This window comes from Lutra lutra, chromosome 10 (genome assembly GCF_902655055.1).
Source record: "Lutra lutra chromosome 10, mLutLut1.2, whole genome shotgun sequence".
Lineage (NCBI taxonomy): Eukaryota > Metazoa > Chordata > Mammalia > Carnivora > Mustelidae > Lutra > Lutra lutra.
Window position 1 is genome coordinate 104,143,780 of NC_062287.1, and position 20,262 is coordinate 104,164,041.

At 39.4% G+C, this 20,262-nt stretch overlaps 1 protein-coding gene across 2 annotated transcripts in view; it reads left to right on the plus strand.

The window, feature by feature from the left end:
- The first annotated feature begins 2,566 nt into the window (after nucleotides 1-2,566).
- The window catches only part of LOC125079321 (B-lymphocyte antigen CD20-like), a 47,771-nt gene continuing 30,075 nt past the window's right edge, over nucleotides 2,567-20,262 (plus strand). Inside the window, exons 1-4 of one of the 2 annotated variants that reach the window (XM_047692846.1) lie at nucleotides 2,567-2,963; nucleotides 10,712-10,807; nucleotides 13,364-13,507; nucleotides 15,527-15,583. In XM_047692846.1, coding sequence (XP_047548802.1) covers nucleotides 10,763-10,807; nucleotides 13,364-13,507; nucleotides 15,527-15,583 — 246 coding nt within the window. In that variant the 5' untranslated portion in view covers nucleotides 2,567-2,963; nucleotides 10,712-10,762. The remainder of the gene's footprint in view (nucleotides 2,964-10,711; nucleotides 10,808-13,363; nucleotides 13,508-15,526; nucleotides 15,584-20,262) is intronic. The other variant, XM_047692847.1, reaches the window with a different exon arrangement.

Genomic DNA, 20,262 nt, shown 5'->3' on the forward strand with positions numbered 1-20,262 from the left:
GTTCTGTAAATAAAGATTAAAATGAATGACTCTGGCTATATTTTCTGTATGGAGGATTTTGAGTGTAAAGTGACCTCAGTTTGGATCTGGTTATCTTGAGTTAAGGAATTATTTTACTTCTTTATTTCAAGAAAACCCAAGGGGCCACTGCCCAAGGTATGCCCAGGACCTTCCCCCAACAGAAGTCCCAAAGTGAAGAGCAGACACATCTGGAAAAGATGCATTTAGAAGACCCCACCAGATTCGGTCCAGAGGAAGAAAGAGAAAGAACAAATATCTTTCAGCAATCAAAACCCTAGGTAGGACCAGAAAGGGGGCTTTCTCCTTCTGCCTCCCCCCCGCAACTCCTGCTTTCACTCATTCTCTCTGTGTCTGTCTCTCTTTTTTAAAAAAAGAATCTGTTTCTTGGTTTGTCTCTCTCTCTCTCTCTCTCTCTCTCTGTGTTTTTTCCTTTGTTCATTTGTCTTGCGAATGAGATCTTGCCATTTGCAATAACATGGATGGGGCTAGAAATCATAACGCCAAGTAAAATAAGTCAGTCAGAGAAAAGACAAATACTACATGATTTCACTCATATGGCAAATTTAAAAAACAAAACAAATGACCTTATTCCACTTTTTAAAAATTAACTTAGTATTCATGAACCTTTACTACTTACACAAAGTTTTGAGTTAATTTATCAAGCTTCTCAAAAAATTGAACTGAAATTTTTCATCAAATTAATATATTAATTTTGGAAGAATTGAAATCTGTTTTATGTTGAGTTATCCTATCCAAGAGTGTGGAATGTCTCTCCTTTCATCAGGTCATCTTAATCATTTTCTGTGTCTGTTATTGAAGTTTTAAACTTTTCCTCATAAAGATTTTATATATACTTGTTTAAATTAATCCCTGGAATTTTTATAGCTTTCATTATTATAAATGTTTTTTTTTTTCTTACTACATTTTATAGTTGGCTATTAGTGGTGTAGAAAAATAATGGTTTTTGTAGGCTGATTTTGGACCTGAAAACCCAGATAAACTATTTTCTTAGCTCTAATAGTCTTTTTGGCAGATACAATTGACTTTTCAAAGTAAATGATCATATCCTTCATATCATTTAATCATCTTCATTACAAACTTCACTACTTAATATTCTTTTCTTTTAGCGTTGACCAGTTCAATGATAAATAATAACAGTAATAGTGGACATCTTTGGATTCTCCCAACCTTAAAGGGAATAAACCTCAAGTTTCCCCATATTGTATAATTTTGGTGTAAGTTTAGGTTATACTTTTCATTGTTAAAGAAATTTCCTTTAGACTGAAAAGACATGTCTTGGCAAGAGTCTTGAGAACATTCCGGAAATATAGGAATTTATTAGGTCAGCTTCATTGGCAAGGGGTGACTTATCCCTGAGTTAAAATGATGTGCTAGCTCAAGCACCTGGGAATGACTTTCTAGTCTGTCATTTACTAACTGGAGCCTGGCTTGCAGATCAATGGCGTTTGATATATTAGAACTTTCTTTGCGTGTGTTAGAAGAAGGAATCCGAAGATTCAGGAAAATGGGGACATGCAATGAAGCTATTCTATATACAACAATCCATCCTCATGACATCCTCTAAGAGGTTCCAGAAGGCACCATCTTCACCAGGGCATTAAGTCATGCACTGGTGAAAAAGCAGCAACATACTGAAGAGTTCTGAGGTGGCTGTCATTCGTAAGCCCAAGACCTCAGTGGGGAACGTAGCAACAGGCTCAAGTACCCTGATCTCAATGGGAATTATGAGATCCCCAAGTGGCAGAAGGCTACTGTTGTCCCTTAACTATCAGAGACACTGTGGGTAAAATTTAAATCCCCTTCCCACACATGTTCCCCAAACTCCTGCCAATACAGATCGTTGCAGTCTTACAAGTTTTCAGTGAACAGACTAACTAAAATCAGAGAGATGAGGTTGTTAAGAAGGATGTCATCTTGTGTTTCACACGAGGCTCCTGTGCTGCCATTATTTTTCCTGAGACCAAACTTGGAAGTCTTGCAGGGGTACTTCTTCAGTTTAATAATAAAAGATATATTATGGACATTGTGGGGGGGGGGGGGTTTGCTGTGGTAAGTGCTGTGAAGTGTGTAAACCTGGCGATTCACAGACCTGTACCCCTGGGGCTAAAAATATGTTTATAAAAAAATAAAAATTAGAAGTAAAAAAAAAATGAAAGATATATGTGTATTCACCACTTATTGGGCATTCACTGTGTGCTAAGGAAGTGCTTTACCTGCATGTATTCATTCTGTCCTTTCTTTTCTTGGAAAATTATGCAATAGGGAGTCTATTCTACCCTAAAACAACCTATACTCTTCCCCCTGGGTGTTCCCAAGTCCGAGGACAGAGTATGATGCTGACACAACCAGTTAAAAGTGGGATGCTGTTAGCCCACTCACCACCCCGCCCTCATCCGGGGAGCCTGCGCACTCAGCGGAACTGCGGGGGTCTCCCCACACCCCGGGGGTCCGCGCGGGGCTCCTCGAGCAGCAACCCCTGCAGCCGTTCTCTCGGCCACAACCGCAGCATTGGAACCACACGCACGAGGCAGGGGATGAGAGCCACAGCCAAGGAAGCAGCGCCCACCCGACTCCCCGGGCTGGAAGGCCCCGAATTGAGGGCACCCCTGCAGGATCACTCTCCTCTGGCAGTGCGTCCAGGGCATGACATCCGTATACGGAGCTTACGCCGGGTTGCCTCTAGGACTCAGACCCGGTCACCCTGAATCAGAGATTGCCAGGCCCTGGCTCCCCGGATGGCCTCATCCTGGGTTCTCCCATCGCTAGGAATGTTTTACTGGTAACAATACTTGAGCTGAGAAGATCCGTGCTCATCCTACGCGTTTCAGCCCCATTCAGACGACTGGGTGGCTTACCAAGCATTGCCTGGGAGAATCTTGTATCACCTGAAGTAAGGAACCACCTGAGGGAAAGAGGACCTTGTGAGTGACAGCCTCATTACCAACCCAAGCCTGAGTTCGCAGCATCCCCCCAGTTAGGGTTCCTATTTGAAACCGTTTTCTCTTTTTATCCTGATGCTTCAAATCTCCATGTGAGATGGTCTTGAGTTTGGATTTCAGTTACTTTGTATGATCAGTGTTTATTACCTTGGGGTGTGTCTCCAGGGTCCCCAAAGGGAATTTTGTGTATTCACATAGCTTAGATTGAAGTCATTCCGTTCCAGACTTCCCATCCAAATTTGATGAAAGGCTATGTGGAATGTGAGTTTGCTTTTTAGGACTGCAGTAATAATAATGCAATCATGGCTATATTTATCGTATACTTACTGCATACCATACTTTTCTAATTTCTTCCTCTTTAATATTGACTTCATGAAAAATGAAACAAAATGGGATCGGGAGGGAGACAAACCATAAGAGACTCTTAATCTCACAAAACAAACTGAAGGTTTGCTGGAGCTGGGTTATGGACATTGGGGAGGGTATATGCTGTGGTGAGTGCTGTGAAGTGTGTAATCCTGATGATTCACAAACCTGTACCCCTGGGGCAAATAATACATTATATGTTAATAAAAAAATTTTTAAAATATTGATTTCATGAATGGCATAGCCCCTGTATTATATACTGAGAACTATCACCTAAAATACCATGAAATGAAAGCCAATTCAGTTACGTTTGACGAACACATAGAAATTTGTTTGTATTATACCCTTATTCAATAATCATTTGAGCTCCTAAAATGTGCCATATGCTGTGCTTGAAGTCTATAGTTAAAAGGTCAGTATGACACAAACACACCAAAAAAAAAATATATATATATATATGTATATATATATATACATATATATATATGGCTTATTGATGGAACTAAAACTAATCAGAAAAAGCTGGATTGTTCTTTGAGAAATCCATGTAGTTGCAGATAGCAAGATTTTTTTTTCTTTTTATAACTAAATAATATTCCATTCATATTGCGGTATTGTGGTATTATGGTATTGTGGTATGTGGTATTGTGGTAAATGTATATACCACATCTTCTTTATCCATTTATCTGCTGAAGGACATTTAGGTTGTTTTTCTACATTAGCTTTTGTGAATAATGCTGAAATGAACGTGGGAGTGCAGATATCTCTTCAAGATAGTGAAGTGGGATGGCTGGATCATGTGGTAGTCCAATTTTTATAATTTTTTTAGGAACTCGCATACTGTTTTCCATAGAGGCTGTACCAGTTCACATTCCCACCAACAGTGCAGAAGAGTTGCCTTTCTCCATTTCCTCACCAACGTTTGTTATCTCTTGTCTTTTTGGTAAGAGATACCCTAACAAGTGTGGTGTGATATCTCATTGTAGTTTCAATTTGCAATTCCGTGATGGTTAGTGATGTTGAATATCTTTTCATATACCTGTTTGCCATTTGTGTGTCTTCTTCAGGAAAATATCAGTTCAGGTCTTAGCCTATTTTTAAATTGAGTATTTGGTTTTTTGTTATTGAATTGCAAGCTTTCCACATATAGTTTGGATATTAACCCCCTGCTGGATATATGGTTTCCAAATATTTTCTCCCTTTTTGTAGATTATCTTTCATTGATTGTTTCACTTACTGTACTGTATTTGATGTAGTCCCACTTGTTTATTTTTGCTTTTGTTGCTTGTGCTTTTGGTGTCAGACCCAAAAATCTCATTGCCAAGACAAACATCAAGAAATATTTTCCCTATGTTTTCATCTGGAAGTTTTGCGATTTGGGGTTTTATGTTTAAACCTTTCATCCATTTTTTTAAAGATTTATTTATTTGACAGAAAGAGAGAGATCACAAGTAGGTAGAGAGGCAGGCAGAGAGAGAGGGGGAAGCAGACTCCCCACTAAGCAGAGAGCTCAATGTGGGACTCGATCCCAGGACCCTGGGATCATGACCTGAGCCAAAGGCAGAGACTCAACCTACTGAGCCACCCAGGCGCCCCTTTCATTCATTTTTTTTTCCTTTCATCCTTTTTTATTTGATTTTTTTAATATAGTGTAAGATAAGGGACCAATTTTATTCTTTTATATGTGAATATTTAATTTTCCCAAAACCATTTATTGAGCAGAATATTCTTCTCCTATTGTGTATTCCTTTGTCAAAATTGCATGGATTTATTTCTAGACTCTTTATCCTGTTCTATTCATCTGTGTGTCTGTTTTTATGCCAACACCATAATGTTTTAATTATTATAGTTTTATAATATAATTTGATATCAGGGACTATGGCATTTAATGTTGGTTTAATATTGTGTTAGCCATTCAGAGACTTCTGTAGGTCCATACAAATTTTAGGATTGTTTTATTCTGTTTCTGTGAAAAAAAGTCTTCAGAATTTTAATAGGAATTGCACTGAATCTATAGATTGCTTTGGGCATTATTGAAATTTTAACAACAGTAATTCTTATGATCCATGAATATAAGACATCTTTCCATTTATTCATGTCTTCTTAAATTTCTTTCACCAACATCTTGTACTTTGCTGTATATGGACCTCTCATTTTCTTGGTTAAATTTATTCCTAAATATCTTTTCATGCTATTGTAAGTGAGATTGTTTTATTTTTTTCAGATACTTCATTGTTAGTGTATACAAACAACTGATTTTTGTATGTTAATTTTTAATCCTCTGACTTTACTGAATTCATTAATCAGCTTAACAGGTTTTTTTTGATGGAGTCTTTAAAGGCTTCCTATATGTAAGATCATATCATCTGCAAACAGGGAGGAGCCTCTTCTTCCTTCTAATTTGGATATCTTTTCTTTCTTTTTCTTGCCTAAGTGCTCTGACTAGGACTTCCACTACTATGTTAAATAGAACTGACAATGTTGGCCACCCACGTCTTATTCCTGATCTAAAAAGTTTTCAGCTTTTCACTATTAAGTACATTTGCTATGTGCTTGTCATATGTGGTCTTTATTATGTTGTGATACATTCCTTCCATACCTAATTTGTTGAGAGTTATTATCATGAAAGGATGTTGACTTTTGTCTAATGCTTTTTTGCATCAATTGGAATTTTTTTAATCCTTCATTTTGTAAATGTGATGTATCACATTTATTGATTTTTTTTAATTTAATTTAATTTTTTTCAGTTTTCCAAAATTCATTGTTTATGCATCATACCCAGTGCTCCATGCAATACGTGCCCTCCTTAATATCTACCACCAGGCTCACTCAACGCCCCACCCCTCTCCCCTTCAAAACCCTCAGTTTGTTTCTCAGAGTCCACAGTCTTTCATGATTTGTCTCCCCCTCCGATTTCCCCCAACTCACTTCTCCTCTCCATCTACCAGTGTCTTCCATGTTATTCCTTATGCTCCACAAGTAAGTGAAACCATATAATTGACTCTCTCTGCTTCACTTATTCCACTCAGCATAATCTCTTCCAGTCCCATCCATGTTGATACAAAAGTTAGGTATTCATCCTTTCCTTTTTTTTTTCAATTTCTCTTCAGTGTTCCAGAATTCATTGTTTATGCACCACACTCAGTGCTCCATGCAATATGTGCCCTCCATAATACCCACCACTAGGCTTACCCAACCTCCCACCCTTCTCCCCTCCAAAACCCTCGGTTTGTTTCTCAGAATCCACAGTCTCTCATGGTTCATCTCCCCCGCTCCAATTTCCCCCAACTCACTTCTCCTCTCCATCTCCCCATGTCCTCCATGTTGTTCCTTTATGTTCCACACATAAATGAAACCATAGGATAATTGACTCTCTCTGTTTGACTTATTTCACTCAGCATAATCTCTTCCAGTCCCATCCATGTTGATACAAAAGTTGGGTATTCATCCTTTCTGAAGGAGGCATAATACTCCATAGTTTATATGGTCCATATCTTCTTTATCCATTCCTCTGTTGAAGGGCATCTTCATTCTTTCCACAGTTTGGTGACTGTGGCCATTGCTGCTATGAACATTGGGGTACAGATGGCCCTTCTTTTCACTACATCTGCATCTTTGGGGTAAATACTCAGTAGTGCAATTGCAGGGTCACAGGATAGCTCTATTTTTAATTTCTTAAGGAATCTCCATACTGTTTTCCAAAGTGACTGCACCAACTTGTATTCCCACCAACAGTGTAAGAGGGTTCCCCTTTCTCCACATCCTCTCCAATGCTTGTTGTTTCCTGTCTTGTTGATTTTGGCCATTCTAACATTTATTGATTTTCATATGTTGTATCATTCTTGCATCCCAGGGATAAATCCCACTTGATCATGGGATGTATTTCTTTTAATGTGCTATTGAATTTGGTTTGCTAATATTTTGTTGAGAGTTTTCACATGTATGTTCATCAGGGATATTGACCTATAATTTTCTTTTCTTATAGTGTCATTATCTGGCTCTGGAAATAGGCAAATGAGGACTCATAGAAAAAGTGTGGAAGACTTCCTCCCTCTTACATTTTTTTTGAAAAATTTATGAAGGATTTGTATTCTTTAAATGTTTGGTAAAATCAACCAGTGAAGCTATTTGGTCCTGGACTCTTTTTTTTTGGGGGGGGAGGGCTGATTACTGATTCAATCTACTTACTCATTAATACTCTATTTGTATTTCCCTCTTCTTCATGATTCAGTCTCGGTAGACTGTCTCTAAGAATTTGCCATTTCAGAGTACTATCTCACGGAGTTACTGAGTAGTCTATATGAGTTAATACATGTATAGAACATAGAAGTACCTGCCCAAGAAATAACTCTGTCATTTTTAGTTTACCTTTTCCTTTATATTTTCTAGGGTAACAATGGCAGTTTTAACAGATACTGTGTTTTTTTTTTTAATTTTAGTAATCTCTACACCCAGTGTGGAGCTTGAACTCACAACCCCAAGATCAAGAGTCACATGCTCCACCACTGAGTCATCCAAGTGCTCCCAGATACTGTTTTTAAACATACTAAGGTTGCAAATAATCTTACCAGACCCAAAAGAAAAATAAATTTTCTCATTCCAAGCAAAGTTGCAGTATATGGGTTGTCAGATCCATGGATTGGTGGTGGAGTTTTAGGACCTGGTTCAGCAAACCAAAGTTACTCATATTTGAGCACTGGTCATCAAACTGAATCTCTTTGGAAAGTGAATCTCTGTTACATCACAGGACATTTAGTTCTTTTCCTCTCACATGAAAGAGAAAGGTTTTCAGTTTTGCCTAACCATCACCTCCTACCTACTCCTTTATCCCAACATTACAACATAATGACCTGGCTAACTAGAGTAATTGGAAATGTGTGAATGCCTACTTAAGCTTTTAGTATAATGGGGTAACATTGAATAAGTGATGGCAGACTGAGTCTGAACAGTTAATTCTCCTCTGTGGGACATTTGGCTTATTGATCATCTTGAAATGTACTGTGGACCAATCCTTAAATTAATGATTGTTTGCACATAACATTCAGGGGCAATAGCTACCTGTATTTTCTACCTGGGAAATGAATGAAACCTGTGGTGCTAATCAACTCTTGGCTGCCCCTTATACCAAAAATAGCCACCAGTGGACCATAGAGCTTACTCATAACATTTGAGTCCATCTTTCATATTTATTCCTGTAAATATCCATATCTTTATATACTTATTTATCCTTTACAAATGGATATCCACTTGAAGAAATGAAATACACATATGCATATTTACACTTTCCTACCCCTCAAATCAATGAAAAATAAAATACATCCTAACATGTTCACATTGCATGGGCAGTATAATCACCTTTATTAACACTTCAAATCTTCCCTTTGTGTATCATGATGAATTCATGGCTTTTTGTAGACCGGTCATTTTAAATGGTCATGATTTTTATTCTTTTTTTGGTTATTCAACTTGTCTCAGCTCACCTAGTGAAGGCCCCATTAACCTGGTTTCTTTATCCTTTGTGCACTGTATCTAATATTCTCAACAGCATTCTTGCTTTCTTTCAAGAAGAGGGTATCCATATACATTATGCTTTTCTTCAGTAACTACCCTCCTGCTTCCTTGTGAAAGAAAAGACAATTAGAGAACCAAACGTGGACACTAGGGTTACACAGGAGATTTAATAGTGAGGAAAAGCTCTAGTTCTTCTGTTGGGCAAATTTTGGGAACCAAGCTAGAAACATTTATTTTGGAAGGGTCTGAGTTCACATGTATTCTTATGGTTTGAGACTTTTGACTATCAAAACTCTCTACTCTATTGATTTCATCTAAATTCATAGAATCCAGCCATTTTCCTAAATAAATGAAGAGAGAATAGGAGAGAAATTACATGGAGGGAGTGATTGCTTAAAAAGGGAAGACCAGTCTACAGCCATACCACCCTGAATACGCCCAATCTCATCTGATCTCGGAAGCTAAGCAGGGGTGGGCCTGGTTAGTACTTGGATGGGAAAAAGGGAAGACCAGGGGGTGCCTGGGTGGCTCAGTTGGCTTAGCATCTGCCTTTGGCTCAGGTCATGATCCCCAGGTCCTGGAATAGAACCCAGTGTCAGCTGCCTGGTCTGTAGGGAGTCTGCTTCTCCCTCCCTCTCTGCTTGCTGCTCCCCTTGCTTGTGCTCTCTCTGTCAAATAAGTTAATTCTTGTTTGATGCTATAGGTCAGCTATGGGTGTGCCTCCATGTGTCTTCATTCTGGGCTCTACACTAAAGTACAGCAAAATCCTGGGAAATGGTGCCCTCACAACAGAGGAAAATGATAGAAACTTATAAGACCTCATCAGGCCTTGGCTCAGGCTTGGCATGTGTCATGTCCCTCACATTAGACCAGTGAAAGCATGGTCCAGAATCACATCCAATATCAGCAAGGTATAGAGACATATTCCTTCCCTGGAGTGGAGGAAGGACACTGAAAGTCACAAAGCAACATGTGAAGGTGTAGAACTCTGTAACAGAGAAAAGGGAAACAATAATTGGGGACAATAATTCAACTGACCATAGCTACTTCACAGAACCATCATCTACCAGTAAGCCCTTGGAGAAAGTTACTAGGCACAACCTCTGGCAATTTTATCAACTTAAGGTACAAAATTCAGCCTTTTGTCCCAAGTTTTTTTAGTACCTAGCCATTATTCTAGAACATTATGAAAATTCCCCCTTGACGTACATCCTCTTACACTAGTTTTAACTGAAATAAAGAGGAATTTGTCTTAAAAATGCAGACAGATGTGGCTTGTAGATAGGTCTAAAAAAGCAACTAGAGTCAGAGAAGTGAGAACCATTAGAATCTTTAGGTAATACTCCCTCCATCTCTATACTCCAGGGGTTCATTCACTCCTCTTTTCAAGTCCAGATTGGGACTATATTGTCTTAGTGCTAAATATAATTTCTTGGGAAGGGAACTATGATTGCCTCAATTACATAAGATGCCCACAACTTTTCCAAGCAACTGTGGCTAGATTGAGAGATATTCTTGTGAAGACCAAACATGGCAACCAGGATCCCAAACTTGGATGACCCTAGGGATTTATGGGAGGAGGTAATTCTTGGAAAAAGTGAAAATAATGAGAGTGGGGCACTTATATCAAAAGATAACTACTCAGTCTCATTTAAAGATCATGATGGCATCATAAAACCTGAGAAGTAGCTCTTGGTTTTTGACAGAAAGTTATTAGGTATCTAACAGAGAGTAATATCAGTAAGCTGACTCAAATTTTCTTTCAAGGAAAGTAGTGGAAAACCAGAGGCTGTAATATAAAGTGTCTTATCTCAAAAATAATCAGTTTAACTTTTCTCTGTATTCCTCTACAGAAAAAGGAGTCCATTCGTTATCTGCAATTTCTATACCATATCTTAATCAAAATGCCAAGAAGTTATACCCTAAGACTGGAGAGCAGAGCATTGGGGGTAAGAACTAAATGCTATTTAGGTTAATAAATGATGAGCATTGCATCTTCCTAACATAAAAGGGAAGGCATTGGCCACATCTACAGTGAACTCCCCAAAAGAAGGAAAGTCGATGAAAGTATTCTGAGTCAATAGTTAATTGGACACAAATTATGGATCCACAGACTATTTCTGGATAGTTCAATAGCATCACAGTCTACCGAGGGTTTTAACAAATACGTTCAGACTGGCTATGAATCTCATAGGCAATAAGAAGGTCCCTTTTCTGCTTTTGTTTGTAAACAGTTTGAAACAAGCTTATAGATCATAAATGAGGTGGTGAGGCTCAGGCAATGGACCCCAAACCAGAAGGGGATGGAGACACTGGGGCTCTGTGGCCAGTGGCCATTTGGTAATATTGGGCTCAAAACATGCTCCCCCCTATATTTATCTCTGAGATCATATTCCATATCAATGTTCTCCCTCTCACCTCTCCTAAACCTTAGAATGCTGTCCCATTTTGTATTAACCACTATTATTTGTGGGGGCTTGATGCACACTTCAATATAAGCCAGCAAAACTAAAACTTGTCCTCAGAAAATTCCCAATATAACAAATCTATGATTATGTCCAGCTGGCTGGTAGCTATTTGGTCCATGGCTAGAACGCAAGGCACAACGTCTTACAACAGAGCCTCAAGTAGAGCAGGGGCAGAACACTGGTCTTTTTCTACCTCATCCCCCATCACCATGGTATTTTACAGATGGATTGCTTTCTCCTTGTCTCTTTCTGTGCCCTGGACAACAGTCATGGCAGTGCGTGTGAAAAGGGGTAGGCCAGGGGCGCCTGGGTGGCTCAGTGGGTTAAAGCCTTTGCCTTTGGCTCAGGTCATGATCCCAGGGTCCTGGGATCGAGCCCTGCATTGGGCTCTCTGCTCAGCAGGGAACCTGCTTCCTCCTCTCTCTCTGCCTGCTTCTCTGCCTACTTGTAATCTCTGTCTGTCAAATAAATAAATAAAATCTTAAAAAAGAAAAGAAAAGGGGTAGTCCTGTCACTGGCCATCCACAGGCCTACCAGTAAGATCCACCACCTCAGAAAGGATGAAGAGTTTGGGATCTCCTACCGAGTTCCTCCTACTAAGCCCTGCTGAGTCCTCTGCTGAACTCAGAGTAAGTCAGTGGATTCATGGCAGAAAGGAGTTGATTCTGAAGACTGTGACAGTAGGGAGCAAGTCCATTTGATCCCATCCCAAATGGCCATTCCCCATGTGCCAGATCAAGGCATGCATAACCAATAAATGCATGCTTTTGTGTTGTCTCAGTGTAAACTTCAAGGGAGAGGAGTCTTATCGCCCAATAACCACTTCATGTCTCTCTGTGACAATTTTATGTGTCAACTTACTTGGACCACAGGGTACACAGATAATTGGTCACATTATTTGGGTGTTTTTGTGAATGTCTTTATTTTATTTTATTTATTTTTATTGAAGTGCAGTTGACACACAATGCTACATTAGTCCTAAGGGTATAACATAGTGACTGGGCAAGTCTAGACCTCATGCTATTCTCACTGCAAATGGAGCTACCACCTGTCACCATGCAACACTGTTATGATACCATACATGGTATTCCCTATGCTGTACCTTTTATTCCTGTGACTTATTCATCCGTAACTGGAAGCCTGTATCTCCCATTAGCTTTGCTCCATTTTGCCCATCTTCCCACCCCCTCCTGTGAAGGTGTTTTTGAGAGGAGATTAACATTTAACTCAGAGAACTTGGAGTGAAGCAGACTATCTTCTATAATGTGGATCTGCCTCATCCAATCAGGCGAAGTCCTGGCTAAAACAAAAGACTGACCTTCCCCTGCCTGCTTCAGTAGTTGCAGACACCCTTGCCACTGGTGTGTGTCCGTGGCTCTACCCCATCTGGAGAATAAGGCCCGACTCCTACTGGAGAGTCTTCCTTCTTGCTTTTTTGAACAAAGTTTGGGCTCTGGTCCAGAGTAGAGTTACAGAAGATAGCACAGAGAATGATAGTGGGCAGAGCAAAAGGAAACTGAAGCTCAACTCTCAAGACAAGAGAGGATGAAGAATAAAGGCAAGGTCCAAAAGTACCCTTTTGGGTCAGAGGTAGAGAATGAGAACACACCTGCCATCCAGAGTTGATCTCACAGATCCAACAGTACGAAGGAAAGGGATGTCAAGGCAGAGCCTGAGTGATCCTCAGGGCCAATCGCCCTCCTTTGGGTCATGTGTCCTCCTGAACCAAACAAACAAATAGGCCTCTGCTTTTTATTTAACCAGAGCCAACTAGAAAATTAGATATTAAACATCTCTGAAGATGTCAATGAAACAAAAGCACATATTCCCCACTTAAATAAATATGGAGACCTCACCATCCATTTGTGGCTGCCCTTTCTTTATCCATCTTGGTTCTTCCCCAACATGTAGTTCTTTCATCGCTGCTTCAGAAGTAACCAGGATAAGCTGGATATGGCCATGACATTTTAGTCACCATATTGTAATCATCCAGATAGATTTTACTTGAGTATTCACGACGGCTCTCTCTTCTCACAGGCTGCGCAAATCATGAACGGAGTGATTTACTATGCTTTGGGGTATCTCTGTTATGCATTATTCCTCCAAGAAGAGAAGAGAGAAAGTACTGGTTATATTCCTGTCATTGTTACACTAGTTCACATATTTTGGTCATCGCCATTTGTGAGTAAACCATGGTGCTATTGATTTTAATTTTTTTTTCTAACTTGTCCAGTAAATTACTCAAGAGATCAAGCAATGGGTAAAGACCTAGTGTCTGAGTCTATGGAGCTCATTTTGCTATGGAAACAGCCTTCACAAAATGGTGAGTGGGGGTAGAGAATATATACTTAGGAAAAGTCTTTTTATGTTCATTGCATGCTTTGATGACTTCCTTGAGAAGGTGTGTGCATGCAGAAGTGATTTTGAGAGCATATGCTTGAAGAGCAGTAAAGATAGTGGCTATATGGATAACTACAGGGCTTTCTCTTTTTCTTTCCTTCTTTCTTCTTTCTTCTTCCCTTTTTTCTTCCTTTCCTTCTTCCTTCCTTTCTTTCTTTCTTTTTCTTTTTTTCAGAGTGAAAATCAAAGGCTTGACTAAGCTTAATGTCTGGGGCTATAGTAGTATTTTTAGAGCAGTTACATAATGAAAGAGAAAAGAAAAGACATGAGAGAGCAAACAGGAATTTGGAAAAAGGAAACCAAGATTTCTGAAGTGGATATTTCAAGTAAGGATATTGTAATAATTCCATAGGCATAGTTGCAGAAGTGCCTAATAGGGACATACCCAATTATAAAACACTACACTCAGGGAAGCCTAAAGCCATGGCTTCCCACAAGTTATTATTTTCTCATAGTTACATCCAATCCAGAAGCAAATAGTCCATCAAGGGTCATTATATTCATAAGCAACGTGACATAGTAACACAATCGATATTCCAAGTGTCCAACTGAACAAAGCTAGAAAGTTAAGAAGAAAACCAAATGTCTCTTTGGGGGAGAAAGGGTTTTATTAGTTCCTTACCCACCCTTTTGCACTCCTCATCCAAAAACAAGGCTTCAGGGAAGAAAAGATTTAAATGTCATAACTTTTTGTGAAAGGGCTCTGACACATAGTAGTAAGTATTCTGGATGGAAGACATTTCCTTAGAGGCTTTCCTACAGTGTGAGTCAGGTTGAGGGCATTTACCAACACTGAGAAATTTCTGGAAAGAATTGTATGTCATAAAGAGAAATGCTTTGAACTGAAAGAGTACAATGAATCACCCATTATAGGCACTGAGAAAGGATCCAAGTCCAAGATACAGAAAAGAAGTTAACAGCAGAAATTAGCCACAAATAGTAATTATTCAGTTTCATACTAATATGTACTGGGCACCTTCCAAAAGCACTTTGGGTTTGTTGCCACAGCAACTCCATGATCGCTATTATTGATCCCCATTTTACAAATTAGGCATCCGAGACTTAGAAAATGTATGTAACTTCTACAAAGTGACCCAGACATGAAGTGTCCATGAAAGGGGCTATTTTCCTGGACTGCAAGATTCTCAGTCCCCTTCAGATGAGTTATCTTTCATTAGTGCTATGGGCAGATGGAAGGCAGGTATAAGGTATACCATTGGGGAAAATAATTAAATTCTTGAAATATCAGAAACTGATTCTTTCCACTGTTGCCAGCTGGGGATGTTAGTGCTCAGGACAGGATGTTTGTGGAAGGCAACCTTCATTCTTCAGCATTCTTCAAATGCTTTCCTACTGATGAAATCTTCTTTCTACAGCATTGGGGGTGGGGAAGTTCCTGCAAGTGAGAGCTGCCCCACTGGCCAGTGGGGGTTACGTTCTAACAATTTACATCATGAGCATAATAAATGACAGTCCAAAGAAGTGATCTACCTACTGGTCATTCCTCATAAAGTCATTGTGAGGTGGTTAAGTCCCATCACCAGCACGAAGGCTCTTTAGTGCCCAGAGAGGTTAAAAATGTCTTCTCATCTCTGTAACACCGGTTAACAGAGAAACAGTGAATCCATTTTGTAGAGCGTCGGCTCCTGGTCATCACAGAACTGAAGTAATTAAAACCTCTTTCTTCTGAGAATTCTGTGATACCTCAGATCCCAAGAATGTCATTGGCATTGCGAAAGTGCTTGTATAGGGGACCATCAACAGGAATGGGTGTTTACAAATGCCTGTTTCTTTCTCCAGTTCATCGCCTCGGGATCCACCAGCATACAGGCAGAGAAGTATCCCACAAAATACGTGGTACGTTGAAATGCTTTGGAGCAATGCCAAAGATAAACAACAACAAAAAAATCAGCCGGCATAAACTGAAGAGAAGAAAATATTACTTCTGAGCCAGCTTTTGCAGGGGGGGAGGATAAAATTTTTCCAGATGTTTGTATAGGAAAGAAGTCATTTAATTTTTACAGGGAGGCACTCTGATGTGTATTTTAAGAATGGGTGTTGCGGAGGGTGCCGTGTGAAGAACAAGGTTTCTCAGGTGTCAGGTTGAGGATTTTCATGGAATAAATTATCTCTAGCTATCTGAAGGAGTATATATAACCAAACGAAACTGACCTGGGAGTCAGACCTGAACAGGGAGGAATGGCAGATGGGGCCAGCTTAGGATATCCATGTTTTTGTTAGGGAAAAGGGCATAGGACAAAATAATGTGTGAAAAGAGAATTGTCTTCGGCAAACCCAGGGCTAGAGAATATCACCGGAATGCAGATCAGGCCTTACTAAAATAATATCCAACAGAGGAGGCACATTCCCCTTTAGAACTTCTCCCACTGTGGTTGGGATCACAGTTCTAGAGGTCCTTGCCTGAATTCAAATTCTGATTACCCTACTACTGACCACGTGAACTGGGGCAAGTTCCTTTCTGCTCTGTGTTTCATTTTCTGCCTCTGAAAAACATGGGGTTCCTCCAACCCCCCACCCCCCAACCTCGAAGGATTGTAGGGAGAATTAAAGGAGCCAATAAGCAGCAGCCCCAGCCACACAGTGAGTTCAGTAAGTGTTAGCTCTGCTCACCAAAACCTACCAAAGAGGACAAGGTACTTCAGGGGCTGGAGACAGAAGAAACTGAAGACATATTGTTCCATAATTTAGCGAAATGTCGGCCTACCTTCCCACCAACTTCCAAAGCAGCTTGGTGGCTATAACTATGGGCGTCAAGTTTTTATACATTTTTTTTTGAATGTCTACCACTTTTAACATTGGTTTTTATCCTATGCTTTTTCTAAGCTTTTCAATGTATTTCCAGGGTGTACATGTGACCCAGATGTAACCTGGAATTACTTTTCCTGCAGGGATGTAAGTACAGGTTGACCTCAAAGCCCGTGAAGTGCCCTTAGTTAGGATTTTGAAAATCCCTGGAACGAACACTCTCCTGCCTCGGTTTCTGTATTTGTGCATACTGACCCAATTTTGCTCCACAATATCAAAACAAATGACAAAAACAAAACAAAACAAAACAAAAACAAAAAACAAACAAACAAACAAAAAGCATGTGTAAACAAAATTGGCCTCTTGCTTGGTTTTCACAAAAACTCACAGAAAGTTTTTTGGGTGTTTGTTCATTTGTTTCTTTTTACTTGAGGGATGGTGGGGTAAGATCATGACTCTATTTTCTAAGTTCTAGCCACGATCTGACTCCTGCTGTGACTCTTTACCCGACCTCTAGCCTTGCTCTGTTTTCTGCCCTCCCTGTCCCTTACCTCACTCCACCTCGAAAAAACAAAAATAAACTCATCTTCCCGTCTCACATAGAGCACTTGACATCACTCCTCACAGAAACACAGACTCATCTACCTCAGGGATACTTGTCCAGGAATTTCCCAAGCTAACATGTCTCAACTTCACAAGGAGAAATCAAATCGTTATTTATCAAGTCATGAAAAAAATGCTTTGGAAAAACTGTTCTAGTGGCAACACCATATTCTGTCTACTTAGGTGACAAAATGCACCTAACACACCTGATACAGGGTGCTCAAATTCCAATAATTCAATCAAAAGTATTTTCTGAGTTTCAGGCATGTTCTGGGTGTGTAGAGTGTATCGGTGAACACACAAAGATTGATTACCCTCATGGAGTTGATATCCTAACAGGGAACTAAAGACAATAAGCATGACAAATAAGGAAATAATACGGTATGGTTCGCAAGGTGAAAGCTAGCATAGGAAAAAAAGAAAAGGTGAAAGGGGCTCCACTGGGGGCTGTATAAGCAAGATTATCCAAGTTAAGTCTTATTAAGTAGGAGGCATTGGAGCAAAGGCTGAGGGAGAAAGTTAGCCATGCAGATAGCAGCTGGAACAGCATTCCCACCAAAGAGGGATCAGCCATCAGAAAAGCCAGAGTGAAAGCATGTCTGGCATGATCTGGTGTGGGGGCCAGTGAGGCTCAGCTGCGGAGCTCAGGATATGGAGCCCTGATCCTGTAGGGCCTCTTAGACAGGCTTTCACCCTGAGGAGAACATGGAGAGACTGTGGTATCCTGAGGAGTGACGTGATGAGGGTGTGTCTTGAAAGGATCATTCACCAGGTTAGAGGTAGGGAGGAGATTTCCAGGGCTCTTTCAGTCAGCCAGGGAAAAGGGGACAGTGGTTTGGACGGAGTAAACCAAGTGGAGGGAGGGGATGGTAGGGTTTGGCTACTGGATGTGTTGGAAGGTGATGCCAACAGAAGTTCCTGATAGGTGTAGGGTGTGAGAGAAAAAGAGAGGAATCAGGAACTAAAGCAAAGCTTTCGTCTTGAGCAATTGGAAGGATAGAATTGGGAATCTTAATTATGAAATAATATTTAACATGATGAGACTTGTTAAGGTCTCCAGTGGAGAGCCTAGCAAAGAAGAAAAGAGAAACAGGACCGAGCCCTAGGGCATTCCATCCTGAAGACTAAGAAGAGGAGAAAATGATATTTTTAGTAGAAAAGTTTCTATGTTTAATGTTACTTCCTAAAGAATATCAATGTTCCTTATATTTTATTCATGTGTATCCTTTTGATTTAAAGCAAAAAAAGAAGGTGGGGTATATGTGTTCTGCATGAACATTTTTTTTAATTTTTTTTAATGAAATGCTTTATGTGGCCCCCTCATTCAGGTCCAGATATTTGAGTTCAACAATTTTTTATTTTTTGGTATAAAAAAAAACATACCTATATACCTATATAAAACATACCTATTCATTTTCATATTAACCTGGAAAAGTCTGTAGTTGCTTGGGTAAATCATACCACCTTCATCAATTTTGGCTTTTTTAAGTGTACAATTCAGGTTTTTTTAGTATATTCGCAGATACGTGCAACAATCACCACAGTCAACTTTAGAACATTTTCAATACCACAAAAAGTAATCATGCACCATTTAGCTACTGATTCCCATACCACAACCCCCCATTCTCCCCAGGCCAAGGAAACCACTAGTTTATGTTCTGTCCCTGTATATTTGCCTATTTCTGGACATTTTATTTGAAAAGCAATCATTAAAAAAAAGGCAATCATAGAATATGTAATTTTTATGAATGGCTTCTTTCACTTAGCCGAATGTTTGCAAGGTTCACCCATATTGTAGTGTATGATATCAGAACTTCGTCCTTTCTATGGCTAAATAATATTGCATGGCACAGCTATGCTCTATTTTTTTATCCATTCATTGGTGATGAACATTTTGGTTGATTCCACCTTTAGCCATCATGAAGAGTGCTGTTATAAACACTTGTATGCAACATTTTATTTGATATGTTTTTAATTCTTTGTACTGTATAAGTAGGAACGGAATTACAAGGCTGTTTGGAAACTCTGCACAATGATAGAGGAAATGACAGATGATGTTTCCAAAAGGACTCCACCATTTTATATTCCCACCAACAAGGTGTGAGGATTCCTATTTGTCCATATCCTTGTCAACACTTATTACTACCTGACCTCTGACACTAGCCATCCTATTGGGTCTGAAGGCTACATGTCACGCATCTTTTCATATACTATTGGCCATTCGTATGTCTTCTTTGGAGGAATGTCTGCTCAAATCTTCTGCCCATCTTAAAATTAGTTATTAACCTTTTATTATCATTCAGTCATAAGAGTTTTTATGTAGTCTACATACAAGCTCTTATCAGATATATGATCTGCAAATGTTTTTCCATTCTATAGATTGTATTTTCGCTTTCTGAATAGTCCTTTGAAGCACAGAAGCTTTAATTTGTTGAAGTCTGAACTTCTCTATTTTTCTTTTGATGTTCTTGCTTTTGATGTCATGTTTAAGAATCCATTGCAGAAACCAAAGACATGAAGATTTATGCCTGTTTTCATATAGACATTTTATAGTTTTACCTCTTATATTTAGGTCTTTGATCCATTTTGAGTTAATTTTTGTTGATGATGTAATGTAAGGGCCTTCTTTCATTTTTTGCATGTGAATATCCAGTTGTCCCAAAGTCATTTTTGAAAAGACTATTTCTCCCCCATTAAATTGTCGCAGTACACTTGTGAGTTTGTTTCTGGACTTTGAATTCTATTTCATGAGTCAATATGTCTATTCCTAACACAAGTACCACAAAGTTTTGATTACTTTGTAGTACATTTTGAAATCAGAAAGTGGGACATAGGGAGATGGAGAGGAGAAGGGAGTTGAGGGAAATTGGAAGGGGAGGTGAACCATGAGAGACTATGGACTCCAAAAAACAACCTGAGGGTTTTGAAGGGGCGAGGGGTGGGAGGTTGGGAGAGCCAGGTGGTGGGTATTAAGGAGGGCACGTATTGCATGGAGCACTGGGTATGGTGCAAAAACAATGAATTCTGTTATGCTGAAAAGAAATTAAAAAAAAAAAAAGAAAGTGGGAGTCCTTCGATTTTTGCTCTTCTTTTTCAAGATTTTCGTTTGCTATTCTGTTCTCTTTCAATGGCTGTGAATTTTAGGATCAGCTTATCAATTTCTTTAA